The sequence below is a fragment of the Myotis myotis genome, unplaced genomic scaffold (genome assembly GCF_014108235.1).
Source record: "Myotis myotis isolate mMyoMyo1 unplaced genomic scaffold, mMyoMyo1.p scaffold_m19_p_13, whole genome shotgun sequence".
NCBI classification, from domain to species: domain Eukaryota; kingdom Metazoa; phylum Chordata; class Mammalia; order Chiroptera; family Vespertilionidae; genus Myotis; species Myotis myotis.
In genome coordinates, this window is record NW_023416317.1 from 13711047 (window position 1) to 13725521 (window position 14475).

General features: G+C 35.8%; 1 protein-coding gene, 1 non-coding gene and 1 pseudogene across 33 annotated transcripts in view; 2 read left to right on the forward strand and 1 right to left on the reverse strand.

Moving 5' to 3' along the window:
* The window catches only part of LOC118667948 (sarcolemma associated protein), a 159165-nt gene that overhangs the window by 46519 nt on the left and 98171 nt on the right, over nucleotides 1-14475 (reverse strand). For 13 of the 32 annotated variants that reach the window (XM_036331814.1, XM_036331815.1, XM_036331816.1 and 10 more), the window contains 6 exons: nucleotides 13286-13426; nucleotides 12070-12207; nucleotides 9167-9335; nucleotides 9029-9079; nucleotides 8486-8536; nucleotides 3546-3608 (listed from right to left, as the gene is read on the reverse strand). In XM_036331814.1, coding sequence (XP_036187707.1) covers nucleotides 3546-3608; nucleotides 8486-8536; nucleotides 9029-9079; nucleotides 9167-9335; nucleotides 12070-12207; nucleotides 13286-13426 — 613 coding nt within the window. Of the gene's footprint in view, nucleotides 1-3545; nucleotides 3609-8485; nucleotides 8537-9028; nucleotides 9080-9166; nucleotides 9336-10849; nucleotides 10987-12069; nucleotides 12208-13285; nucleotides 13427-14475 lie in introns of those variants that run through there. The other 19 variants (XM_036331812.1, XM_036331813.1, XM_036331806.1 and 16 more) reach the window with 8 other exon arrangements.
* Nucleotides 6143-6266, forward strand: LOC118668687. The gene has a single exon (XR_004971708.1). It is a non-coding gene; the product is annotated as a small nucleolar RNA SNORA33 (small nucleolar RNA).
* Nucleotides 10153-10908, forward strand: LOC118667953 (annotated as a pseudogene).

Genomic DNA, 14475 nt, shown 5'->3' on the forward strand with positions numbered 1-14475 from the left:
GTTTTGGAATTATGCAAAAGGTTATATTTATAAAGTCTGTTCAAATCTAATCTCTTTGCCTGGGATTAAAAGCTTTTCTCCTAAAAAGAATAAAAAGAAACACAGTGTGTTTTACCATAAAAAGAAAACAAATAGAAATGTGCTCCAACTCCATTAATTTCCTCAAAATTACTTTATAATGGAGAGAGCCACTAACCATACTGTCTCTTATAGATTCATACACATAAACTGAAAAGAATCTCTCAATAAATTAAAAACAGACATGCAGAATCCTACAGAAGTGAACTATTGGCTTTCTAATTTTTAAAACACAGGTGAATCTAGTATACAAGTACAGTAAATAATGAAAGCTAGGTATTTAACATTCGCTTTCTAAAAGATTGGAAACAAGAACATGAAGTATCTCTGCTCACAGAATATATATTTCATGTTCAAGATCATAAATCAGCTCAAGATGCCTATCAATAAAAATAATAGTAAAAAGTTTTTATGTGCTTGTCAAAAAATAATCCAAAATTATTTCAGAAGTTCACTTGAAGATTTTTGCTGAAATTGCCTTGCTTGCCATAATACTTATTACACGCAACAATTTTTATAATGGCAGCTTGTCATAAAATAATGAAAATGTCCCCTGTAACAACAAATCGAACTAGAGATAACCCTTACTATGCCAACTCTGGCTATCCAAATTTAAGGAACAAAACATATTTGGAAAATCTATATACATAAAACCCTGATAAGCAAACAGACCAAACGGCGGAACGACCGAACAACCAGTTGCTATGACATGTGCTGACCACCAGGGGGCACATGTGAAACATGGCAGGCATCAGCAGCAGGCAGCAGAGCACAGAACATGGCGGGCATCAGCCATGGCAGGATGGTGGAGCAGGTGAGCAGGGGCACCAGACCAAGGCAGGAGGCCAGTTGCTGTCATCTGGGTGAGCCTCTGGTGGTTACTGAAAATTCTTTGCTCCCAAGCATCATAGTCATGCTGGCGCTCACATCTGCTGCCGGTGGTTGCATCTGCTGCTGGCGCCAGCCCTGCTCACACCCGCTGCCGGATCCCAGGGCCGGCCCTAATCACTCAGCGCTATCAGTGGCGGCTGCCGCCCTCGATCACCCCTCAGTGCTTCTCCACCTCCCCTTGCTCCTGAGGGGTGATCAGGGCTGGCAGCCGCTGCTCGCACCCACTGCTGGTCACGGCCCTGTTCGCACCCGCTGCCAGTGCCAGAGCCACGGCCAGAGCCGGCCCCACTCATACCCACAGCCGGCACCGGAGCCACCGCTCACACACACACGGCGCTGGTGCTGATTGCTTGGCACCTTCAGCAGGTGTAAGCAGCAGCTGCTGGCCCCAATCGCCTCTGAGGGTTTCTTAACCTCCCCCTGCTCCTGAGGGGCAATCGGGGCAGCAGCCACTGCTCACACCTACTGACAGTGCCTGCTCGTACCCATTGTTGGCGCCGTCCCCAATCCTCTGCGCCACTGGGGGCAGCAGCAGTGGGAGCGGGGCTTGCCAAGGTAGAGGATGGGCCAAGACCCGCCCCTGTGCCCACCGCAGCCTCGTGGCCCACAGTTCCTTTCAAGGTGCACAAATTCGTGCACTGGGCCCCTAGTTTTAATATAAAACTGGTATTCTCATTAACCAAACTCTTGCTACTGAAACTCAGGAACCAAACACATTCATATAATGGGCTATATCCCTAGCTACCTGAACCCACAGTCCAAACCTGCACTATTTGCACTCAGAGACCAAATGGATTCAAATGTCTAGAAATACTTGTCCCCCATTCTTTGGTTCATTCTTTTTCCATAAGAACAAGACTTTAATTCTTATCCACCACCAGCCCCAATCCCCATGTACCACATTTAGCATTTTACCATGCATGCCATTACACAGTTCCCATAAACATCTTATTGGCTAATATCCCCATTGAGGGGATTGCTGTAATTTACTCAACTTCTGCTCTACCTCTGAATGTTTATTTGGTTCATTTTCTCCCTGTAACCCAATAAAAGTTTCCAAAGTTTTTTGTTTTTTGTTTTAATACAAACTTTGTTCTGCATTACAACTACAGGTAAATACTTTACACATTTTATAATATTTTAAGTTATTTTTGCAAATTGTAACTTACTATAACATTCCTTTGGTAGTTGTTTGCGTTCAAATATAAAACCCCAAAGTCAAAAAGATAGTTATATTTATCTTTGCGTTCAAATATAAATCCCAAAAGTCAAAATAAAAATAACATTAAAAAATGGTCACATGCAATAAAACTAAGTATAAAATCCTTCTCCTAAAGATTTATAGTTTATATTATATACTCTGCTCTAAGTTGGTTTCAGTGGGTACCAATTATTTTGCCCCAAATCCCTATGCCAATTTCCTGTAAAAGTGATAGTTATCAAAAGATAAAAAGATGCACTTATTTTTGCTTTATAAAATTTTAAAGGAGAAAGAGATGTCATATCTATTAAATCATTTGCCTCAAAGTAATATTAAACTTACACTCAATATTATAGTCTCTAAAATGGACTAAAACAGAAGCTCTTGTAACACTATTAAATGAAATCCCTTAAAGCATCTCTAAGGAGTATAACATTTGATCTGTTGAGCTAATGTCTGCTATAATTACCAGGAGTAACCCTTATAACCTCAAATACCCTTAGATGGGGTGGGAGGGAAGCATACCACACATGCATGCACACCCACTAAGTGAATTCATGCGCATAGAAACTTGAAAAAACCACTCATTTCAAAAACAAGAGAGTAAAGAGGAAGAGAAAAATGCCTGACAAAGTGTGTGTCTGATAAGAAAAAGTATAGAAGTCATCAATGAATTTTACTATGCACAGTGACCTTTAATTGTCACTAACGAGATAAAGACACTATCTCAAGCTTGTGACTGTTATAAATTTAAGTAGCCACATAATTTTCAAGTAAGAGGGAATTCACAATACTTGTGTTCGGAATTCAGCATAGGTATAAATCACCTCAAAAGTGAACCTATCTATTTTAAAAATATTATTGAAGGTAGCCCAAGGGGAGGTAGTTCATGTCAGACTATAGGACAATCTGTTGCCACTCCTTCCCTAGAAAGCTCCTGCTACCCTAAGGTCATTTTCATACCTGAGTGCCTAAAGTAAACCATTGTTTTTATGCATCATTTAAGAAATTTATTTAAGAACCTCAAAATCCAAATCTGTGACTTAAGCCCTAATAAAACAGGTTAATATTCCTCTCTCTTAAGCTTAGGTGTAGACATTCTATTTTCTTTCCCGCTCAACAATGATTTTTAATTAACAAGTTTGAAACTTTCTCTTTGTTTTTGTGGGCCATATGAAATGTTCATATTGCAACAGAAATATTTTTCTCAAAAGAGAGAAACATAAACAGTGTGAAGGGGTTCACTGCTGTCTGAAGATGGTCCTTTGCGCACCACCACAATAACAAACATGTTGAGATCTTCATTCTCCCTCTCATTTTTCAATTTCAGCCCCTCACTTCATTAAAATCGATGTGAAAAATACTCTGTACTCACGCTGGCATTCTATGAATTGATGAATAAAAGTGCAGTCCCCGCCACTCTTTGAAAGCAAGTGCTCTAATAAAGAAAGAAACACCTTTAAGGATATAGTTTGCTGCTGTTTTTGAAAATCAACAGCAAAGGTAGAAAAACTGAATTGTTTCAACATGGGTAATTCTGAATGCCATTAATAAAAGTTTAATATATTTTAATACTAACAGCAGACATTTTTGGAGTTAAAGTGAAATGGCTAAAAATTGTAGTTATATAATCATTATTTTATGCCCTGAATGGTTAGCTTTTAAAGGTGCAGTTTCTATCCAAAGTGTTCAAGAAAACCATAGAAAAATATTGCTTTAAAAACTTTGTAACACTTTAAAAACATACTTTTCTCTACGAGAGCTTAATAAATAATCTTAATTTCAAAATTTGCATTTGTTCTTACTAAATACATTTTCAAATAACTGTTCTCTAACAGTCCCTCTTTGAAACTATTCATCTGAGTTAAGAGGAAAAGATATTTTAAGAATACCTTTACAATTTTAAAGAAAATGATGTAATATTTTAATTTTTAAACTTTCATTTCAGTCTTCCTTTTTTAAAACATAATTTTCTTTTTAATCCTCATGCGAGGATATGTTTTTCATTGATTTTTAGAGGTGAAGAGAAGAGGGAGAGGGAGAGGGAGAAAGAGAGAGAGAGAGAGAAAATAAGAGAGAGAGAGAGAGAGAGAGAGAGAGAGAGAGAGAGAGAGAGAGAGAGAGAGAGAGAGAGTGATACACCAATCAGGTGCCTCCCAACTGGGGATTTAACCCAAAACTTAGTAATATGCCCTGACTGGGAATCAAACTACAACTTTTTTGGTGTATGGGACAACACTCCAACCATGTGAGCCACCAGACCAGGGCCAATCTTACCTTTTGAGCCTTTTAATCTGTACTTCACGTACTATCAAAGCACTACATTATTTATTTCTGTCCAAATGATTAAAATGAATGCCTGCATATTTGAAAATAAGAGCTTGGTAAATGGTTTTCCTCAGGTCAAACAGAATTTGGTTTTTGGTTTTTAATGGGTGCAGAGAATCAAAATCTAACACAGTAGTTTAATAAAAGTTTTAGTTCTTGTATTACAATAGTCTTTACTTTGATTCAAATAGTTAATTTCTAGATCTGGATAACATCTTTCAATTACATATTTTTATCTTTGAGAAGTTCAAGTGTTAAAAATATACTCCAACATGATGACTATCTGGAAGGTGTGAAAGCACTACAACCTGTCAAAAGAGGAAATGAGTTAGTACCATTCTGTAAAATCCTTTTTTCTCTTCTCCTTCTTCTTCCTCACCCTTCATCTCAACTTTGCTTGAGGGACAGAAATCTCCTACCCTGATCACTCGTTAGCCCCCTTGACATCCTTACTGACAACCTTCTTCACTTTCTTTTATCTAGTTACATGTGTGCAGAGTCTATAAGCACCCTCAGTATAAGACAAAAACATAGGAAGAAAGATTGTGAAAATGTTTTAGAGACCAATGCCTTACATATCCAGAACACAGATACAATATAGTCCCCAAAAAGAAAAAGACTAACTGCAACAGAAATCTGAAATTTAAAAAATGTCTAATAAATAGCATTTGCCAATTGGAGCCAAAAAATCCAAAACAGGATCGCTCAATTCAATAGCAATTACCAAGATAAAAAAAAAGCTGTTTTACATAAATCCTATCTGAACTATAACATTTTTTAGAACTCAAACTATACAAATATCACTGTTAAATATGAAAACTCATTTGAAACCAAACTAAAGGACTTCATAAAACTTACTTGAAACCAAATTTCAAACTAACATCACAGGACTTTAGATGACATTAATTAATGCAGGACATCCCACCATTAGTCACCAAGCCAAAAATCACCCTTTCATCTACTCTGATTTTAATATCAGGATTCTACATGAAAATATTTACTATACCAGTTTAGATAAAATACAAGGTTAATATGAAAAGATAAATATACATATGACTTCCACAAAGCCATCTCCTGAGATACATTAGAGAAATGTCTTTCAGATAATATATATAAAGGATTGTATCATGACACTTTTAATACCCTATTATTTGAATTCTGGCCCTTGGGAACTCAGTTTGCCAAAACTATAAAAGATGTTAGTGATAATCCAAAAGGAGTGTGGTGTGTCTATGACACTAAATAGGGTTGTAGGGATATAAAGAAAAAGACAGATATAGAAACATAATAGAGATCCACGATACTTAAAATGCATTTTATTTATACATATGAATTTCCTATGGATTTTTATTGATTATTGATTATACCTGTGTTGTCCAATATAGTAGCCATTAGTTACTTGTGGCTACTGAGCCCTTAAAAAATGAGATGTGCTTTAAGTGTAAAACAAATATAGACTGATTTCAAAAACTTATTAAAGAAAAAAGAATGTGAAATACTTAATTTATAATCTTTTAATATTGACTACATGTTAAAACAACATTTTTGATATAGTGAGTTATTTAACAATATTATTAAATTTTTTCCTGTTTCTTTTTATATTTTCAATGTAGTGAAATTTTTAATTTTTTAAAATTTTTAAAAATTTTAAATTATGTATGTGGCTCTCGTTTTTCTCAGAAATTTAGAGAAAGCTGGCAATAGTAAAGCCATGTTATGAGTCTTACAGACATTGAAGTTATTAAGGTCCCTGAAAGTGGCTATAAGAAAAAAAAAATGTATTAGACAGTGCTTTTCTAGACCCTCTAAAATATATTCAAATTATGCTTATTAGAAAATATATTTAAAATTTATAGTTCAAACCTGTACTTCTAGTAGCTATGTTAGATTTAATTTCAAAAATGGAGTTTATAGAAGTTTTAATCTTAACATCTCTAGGCATTTTTGAAATATTCTCTTACTTCTATATTTAGCTGTCTTTCTATTATTTATAGAGTAATTTTAGTTAAAATCATGTCTGATAGCCCATTATGGCTATGGACTTTGGTAACATTGGAATACTTGATAACTGGTTTGTTATTTTATCACAAATAATTCAGAACAGATCCATCTTATTCCAAAATCCACTCTGTAACTAAATCTGGTATAATGAAGTTTTTGTGCATATCCAGATATTTACTACTCCGTTTCTTTAAAGATATTCCATTAGTCACTCTCACTCTACTCAACTTATCACCATTCAAAAACAAACACACCAGCAGGGAAAAATAGTAATAGCAAGGAATACCTTAAAGTATCCCAAATCTCTTATTCAGTCTTAAATCAAGGAGTTATCTACAAGTATTCTCATATACATCATTTGGAACTGGCAAAAAAATTTAAGCAGTAATTTGACAACTCTAAATAGTATAAAGATGGTTCAGTATATATTCAAGGAATCTCTTAACTGAAGAAATGGAATGTTCTCAGCTTGAGTGAACACTAATATATTAAATAAATGCATGCTAAATCAAAAGGGTGATGAATTTGAAAAAATGTACATGCCAGAAAGATAATAAAAAGGCAAAATAATAACAGAAAACAAAATCATTTAAGGATGACAAGCTTTTAGACCACTTAAGTCATTTTACATTTGTTTGCTTAATATACTTAAGAGACAGAAAAAAGTACAATGAATAAAACTACACCTTTAAAGTTCTCAAGTTGAAACTCAATCAAATTGGAATTTTAAAATGTCAATATATTTTATACAAAGACCAGTCAAATAACAATGATTAGTGAAACTTTTTAAAAATTTAGTTTCAAAATTCATTACATATTCAATATTAGGTCTTGACTTTGCAGCTTACATAAACACGATTACCTGAGCCTATTTTGCCAGTACTTGATTAAAAAACAAATAAAAGCAAAATAAACAAAAAAAAAGTGCCTTCTAACTTTATCAGAGTTTAGTTGCTGCCTAAGAACTAGAAAGATATCCCCTTATACAAGAAAAAAATACTTAAGAAGTTCTGGGTATCAACCTTGATATCTTCTACTAACATCTGTATAAAAACTGAGCTGAGAGGCACACAGATTTGCAAACACAGAAAACAGGTTTATTCATTCTATACTCCAACCATCTAATGCAGAATCTGGCACTTATTTGGTACTCAGTTAAAGTTGGATAGATGGGGAAGGGAGGAGTGAGTATGTTGGTATATTGATGAGTGAAGGAATTTAGAAGCCTGGGTAAAACTACTCCATGTTATAGGAAGAAAACCAATAGTGGCTATAGATTTTTGGCAAGAGATTACCCAAACTATCCACAAAAAGGATCATAGTATCATGAACTAATAAAGGATTTTTCAGATGGCAGAATTACTGGCCCTGCTTTCTCTGATCTATGAAATAAATGGATAAAAAAAGCAATTTCTATGACATGTTCAAGGGCTCAATAGGCTGTTAAGTAAACTCTTGGCTGAGGCACAAATATAAAAAATGAGCATCAACCTACGGAACCAAGAGGTCATGGTTAGATTCCTGTCAGGGCACATGCCCAAGTTGCGGGCTTAATCCCCAGTAGGGGGCATGCAGGAGGCAGCCGATCGATGATTCTCTCTCATCATTGATGTTTCTCTCTCCCTCCCTCCCTCTCTCTTGCTCTCTGAAATCAATAAAAATATATTTAAAAAAAGAGGGGGGGGGGAGCAATTATCCCCAGGAAGCAGTACTTGATAAAAGAAAATAATAGTATAGTTCTTTGAAAAATATAGTGGGGGGGAAAGTCATATTATTTTCTTATTATTCGAATAATCAGAATTTCCATGTAACAAAGGATACCCAACCATAGATTACAACATTAAGAATTACAAAACAAAGGAATTGAATGGTCTATGAACAGCATGCTTTCATTCCAAACAATTAAAACCATAAAAACCTGACCTCTCTATCCTGATTAAATAAAAGGATATCATGAAAGAAAAATATTTAAGTGTTTTACACTACCTTTTCCTGTGCTTCCATTTATTTTAGGTAAGAAGTCATCAACTTGTATCCCTAGGATTAAGACAGTGTATCATTGCCTGATCAAAGAAAGGATTACTTTAAAACTGGTCTCTCGTGTAACCATGGCATTTTGTATTCCTACTAACACTTCACACTTATTTTTATAAGAAGTGTCCAACTTGCCATCCTCTATCAACTCAGAGAAAAGACTAACTGTTTAGTAGTCTTCCAATGAACCTCAAAAAAAAAAATAAAAAAAAAATAAAAAGGATCCTGCTGGTCATGTATTTTTCTCATTTAAGTATCTCTAAGTGGAATATCTCAGATGCAAAAATTTCATTCATCTCAAAGGATTAAACAATGGTGCCCACTGGTGGCAATCAAGCATATTTTTAAAGGAAATTTTATGAAAGAGTGTAGATACTTTATACCGGATATGTAAAATATCACTCTTAAAGAAAATAAGTAACCAGTGTGAGATAGTAAACATCAAAAGTTTAATGATAAAATTCAGCTTTAATTAAGAAGTTTGATGACACCTACCTAAGCTGCTGTATTCTTTAAGAGTTTTCTCCTGAAGATGTTCTAACCGTACTGTAAATAAAAGTCCAAGAAAAAGATATTTCACAGATAAAAAGAAAAAAAATCAAATTAAATCTATTTCTGGGTGAGCTAATTTACCTTGTAAAGCTGTTAGCCTTTCATTGGTGAAGTCATTATCAGCTTGCAAAGCTTCTATTTTTGCCTGGAGCTCCTGTTCTTTTTCTTCCATTTCATCTATTTTATGTTGTAATTCTTTTTTCTCAGCTTGTCCTTTCTGTTGGATTTCCTCTTGTTTTCCCTCTGCTATCTGTTGAGAAAGAAATAGACAGTTCAGTTATTTAATAAAACCTGACCTTGTTTTAAGAAACCTAAAGCAGAACTGCTTTTATTTACAAAACTTCTAAGGAGAATATTCAATATTATAGAACATATTTGTAAACAGCAAAATGATGTCAAAAGTGATCTGCATTGGGGTCATGCCTTCATATCACATAGGAGAAAAAAACTTGTAGCAAGCAAGTAGGCTCAATATACAGAAATAAAGTGGTCAAAATGAAAAACAGATCTTTAAAGGGGGAAATAATAAGGTTTTCCCATGAAATTACTATTGTTGCAATTAGTTTATAAGTTCTAAAATAAAACTTATTCTGAAATTTTAAACAAAATTATGTTTAACTACAGTAATGATGGTTACAAGCACTTTTCAAAACAACCTCCTTTTAACAAGACCAACAAGAGGTATGCTCTCGCCTTCTCTAACAAATGTTATCTCTTCTAGCCACTCAATCCATGGTTTGAATTACATACAGATGGGTCTTCACAAACTCAGTTATAACATTTTAAAGGACCACCTTGCCGTTACCTATGGTCTGGTCTGTCCTTATCCCATATGTCCCTATAGCTACAGAGAGCTGAAGTGGAAGCAGAGTCAAAGGCTCCCTGGGAAGCTACAGGGTGCAAGCAGATCACTCCAAGGTTCTCTCTGGGCTTATTCAACACTAACAGCTGGGCCCTGCCTTTGGGACTGCCTAAAGATAAACAGATTCAGATCACTTCCAGAGTGGGATGCGGTGAGCTGGGTCTTGCTGTGCTTCAGCTCCCTCTTGGTCTGCATCTCGGTCCTCACTATCGCAATGAGCTTCCTCAAAAGTCTCCCGCCACCCGGGTCGGCTGAGGGGCTCTGGCAGCAGCAGCCCGATACCGAGGCGGTGCTGAATGGGAAGGGCCTGGGCACTGGCACTCTTTACATCACTGAGAGCTGCCTGTCTTGGTTAGATGGCTCTGGATTGGAATTCTCACTGGAATACCCCACCATTAGTTGGCATGCAGTGTCTAGGAACCTAAATGCCTATCCATGAGAGCATTTATATGTTAAACTACAGGAAATTTGGTGAATGCCAAATTTGAAGAAGAATCAAAAGAATCTGTTACTGATGAAGAAGAGGAAGGCAGTGATGATGATGTTGAACCTATTGCTGAATTTAGATTTGCGCCTAGTGATAAATCAGCATTGGAGGCAATGTTCACTGCAATGTGTGAATGCCAGGCTTTGCATCCAGGTCCTGAGGATGAAGATTCAGATGATTATGATGGAGAAGAATATGATGTGGAAGCACATGAACAAGGGCAGGGGGACATGCCTACATTTTACACCTATGAAGAAAGATTATTCCACTTGATGGCCGAAGGCCAGGCTACACTGGAGAGATTCGAAGGAATGCTTTCTCAGTCTGTGAGCAGCCAGTATAACATGGCTGGAGTCCAGACAGAAGATTCAATAAGAGATTATGAAGATGGGATGGAGGTAGATACTACACCCACAGTTGCTGGACAGTTTGAGGATGCAGTGGTTGATCACTGAAAATGATTTTATGTTGCTTTGGGATTCTGCTCATAACTGTAGGAGAGAACCTGGTGCCTTTTCCTCTGTGGAGTGGGTGTTGATGAAAATATTTTTCCTTCTCCAAAACTTCCTGAACCAGTTCTTTCTTGAGACAGACTGTATGAGACAACAAGTTGTCACCAGCAGAAGAAACTATGACCTATATAAACCAAGGTGAATTTACTTAACCAAGAGGGTATTTGTAGTTTATCTTTTATCCCCAAACTTTCTGTGTTTAGGTACCTTTTGAGTAGGCCTATAATTCCTGCCTTCAGTGTATGTATCTTCCGTAATCTAGCAGGGGTATGGGGTGAAAATGCACGGGCACTTAGGTGTTGGTAGACGGGATGGAAAAGAGGCTGAATCTAAGATAGACCCCTTTAGGGCCTAAGGACACCCTTGCCCTTAAAAAGAAAGACAAAGATCTCAGATGAATCTGGCCTCTGCTCGTTCTCCACAGGGGTAAGAATCTTTTTACTATTGGGACCCAGATTAATTCATTCAGGCATCTCTAGGGAGCCTTTTTGGAAACATCCCAGCCACACATACTAACACAAGTCTTTCTTCTGACTAGCTTTGCTCCTTTCACCATGTTTCACCAGTCTGTTCTATTATAGCTTCTTAGGTTATGTTATATCCTTTCATTTGTAGCCTCTTCATTCAGTTTCTGTAGCAGAACACATGAAATTGGGATGAAGTCCTCAAAGTACTCCACATGATAATTGTTTTGTCTTTGTAATAAATAGCTTAACAAATAAATCTAGGTTTTCTATGTTATTGTACTCTCATTCTTGACTAAAACCATTAATGGGAAATGTGTGGTTTTTTTTTTTTAAATAATGTTGGCAAAAATGAAAAAAAAAATAAAGATAAGCAGATTCAAAAATTTTTTGAAAGTCTGAGTACCTTGGGTTTTGCTGTCTATTGTGAAGTACTGACTATTTATTTCCATTAAGAGAAACTATGTCAACTTTTATAGACTTTCAATTATCTATGGCAATGGGGTTTGGGCTAAATATAAGCACCTTATTTTTACTATAAATTTCAACAATTACCAAATTTTACATCAGCAACTGTTCCGCAATACCTAAATTTGTAAGCTATCCAGTGTGTTAGGGCCAATTAACTTAATATACTTTCAGGTTGAGTAAACACATACCTTCAGTTTATCAGATAAATCTTTAATCTCATTAACTGCTCCATTATATTTATTGGCTAATTCTCTTAATTCTTCCTGAGTCCGTTCATTCATTTCCTTCAGGTGGGTACATTCATCTTCAGTATTACTCAGACTTCGCTGCAATTCAAGTTTACAGGCAATTGATTTAGGATTAATCCACATTCTAAAGTCCATTTATAAAAAGTGTAACTCTGTGGGCTGTTCTAAATCAACATCTGCCCTGGACTTCATGTAAATAACAAGTATTTCAATTTACTCCAGATGCATGTTAAAACAGAAAATACAACTAAGAATTAAAAACACACACAACAAAACAGGGACAGGGAGGAGAGAATGCTACCTTTATATAATTACACTTTTAAAAGACCACTGAGTAGGACGTTTATTTAGTCTTGAAAAAATTTTAAGCCTCTCAATTCCTAAAAGCAAGTTCAATAATATGCAGCAATCAATTTAATAAGAAAGTTATAAAACAGCTAGCAACTTTCTTTCCTTGCATGTCAAGTTAATGACAGGACAGTGAATCAGTCACTATGGGATAGAGCTATTATAGAAACTATCCCTATATGGAGGTATGCATACTATTTAGTTTACAATGGGCATTTTAACCAAATCCAGTAACAGGTAACTTCTGTGGTAATTTTACATTGGTTCAAAGGAATGACCTGTGTTATCAATAAGATCATTTTAAAGCAATGAATATCACATTTGTTTAAAAGACTTAAGAAGGACCTTAGAGATAATTTCTTCTTTGAATCTTTAAAGTTAAGACAGCTAGTTTTCCTCTCTGGAGGATGGGTAAAGTAAAAACATTTGGTGTAAATTCTCTGCTTTATACTGATTACCCTCAACTGGAAGAAAAGCAAACTAAGGTGACAGGAGATAATTCCCTGGCACATATCCTGGTCCATTGTGTGCAAGATGAATCCTGAGCAGAGTGCAAATAGTAAGATGCCCTGGTCAGGCTTTTATTTCCTCAATCACTAACTAGGGACCATAAGCAGAACTCACATAGTTTTATTGGTTATGTTGAAAATTCCTGACAATGAGAACAGCTCGCTGCTCCCTCCCACCTGATGGACAGGAAATATTTGCTAGCTAAATAACACTATCCAAGTTTCCTGAAATATTAGCCATTTTATGCTAAAATTTAAAAATCATATTTTACTATTTAATATTTATTAAATTGAAATACCTCAACTTCTGAAAGTTTTCTAACCACTTCAATTTTCTCCTGCAGAACCCGCCTCAGAGACTCTTTGGCTGTCATCTCATAGTTGTGTTTATCCTCTTGTAATGCTATGAGTTCTTTCCGTAAACTATCTTCTGTTTGATTCTAGGATTAAAAGATATTTATAATTATAGCCAAGTTATTTTTTGAAAGTATTTACCATTTGAAAAAATAACAAATTATGATGCTCTTTGAATTCTATATGAAGATACAGTAAAACCTTGATATAACAAACTAATTTGGGTGAGGGGGTGTTGTTAAAGTCTAAAGTCTGTAATATAATAAAGGTTTCCTGAATACATTATGTTAAAAATTTGACAAATTTGCCCAACTGGCGTGGCTCAGTGGTTGAGCATCAACCTAGGAACTAGGTCATGGTTCGATTCCCAGTCAGGGTGCATGTCTGGGTTGCGGGCTCGATCCCCAGTATGGGGGTGCAGTAGGCAGCCAATCAATGATTCTCTCTCATCAATGATGTTTCTACAGCTCTCTTTCCCTCTTCCCTTCCTCTCTGAAATCAATTAAAAATATTTTTTAAAAATTAACAAATTAGTTTACATGTTTTATTTATGTAGACATGTTTGTGTAATTAAAATTAAGTATGTATGAAAAGTTTAATTTCACAGAAAAGTTTTTTATGCGTTATGTAATTTTAAATTTATAATAAATAGGTCTAATAAACATGTGCATTCACCAATCACCATGAGTAAACAAATACACATGGCTGGGGTGTGGCCTAGCCAGTAGGAGTTAAAGCTGCTGCAAAGCCCAGCCAGTGTGGCTCAGTGGTTAATCATCAACCCATGAACCAGGAGGTCATGGTTTGATTCCTTATCAGGGCACATGCATGGGTTACAGAATCAATCCCCAGTAGGGGGCGAGGAGTGCAGGAGGCAACCAATCAATGATTCTCTCTCATCACTAATGTTTCTATCCCTGTCTCCCTCTCCCTTCCTCTCTCTGAAATCAATCAAAAACAAACAAAAAAAAGGACAAAGAAACTGCTGCAGAAAGTCAGGCCCCAAGAAAACAGAACCAATTATCGCAAGCAAGGCAAAGTGATCACATGCTAAAATTATTTACAAGTGGTGACTTTTGGGTTTAAATATGTAGGCCAGAATTGCAGATATGTAATACTTATTTATGTCGGTGAA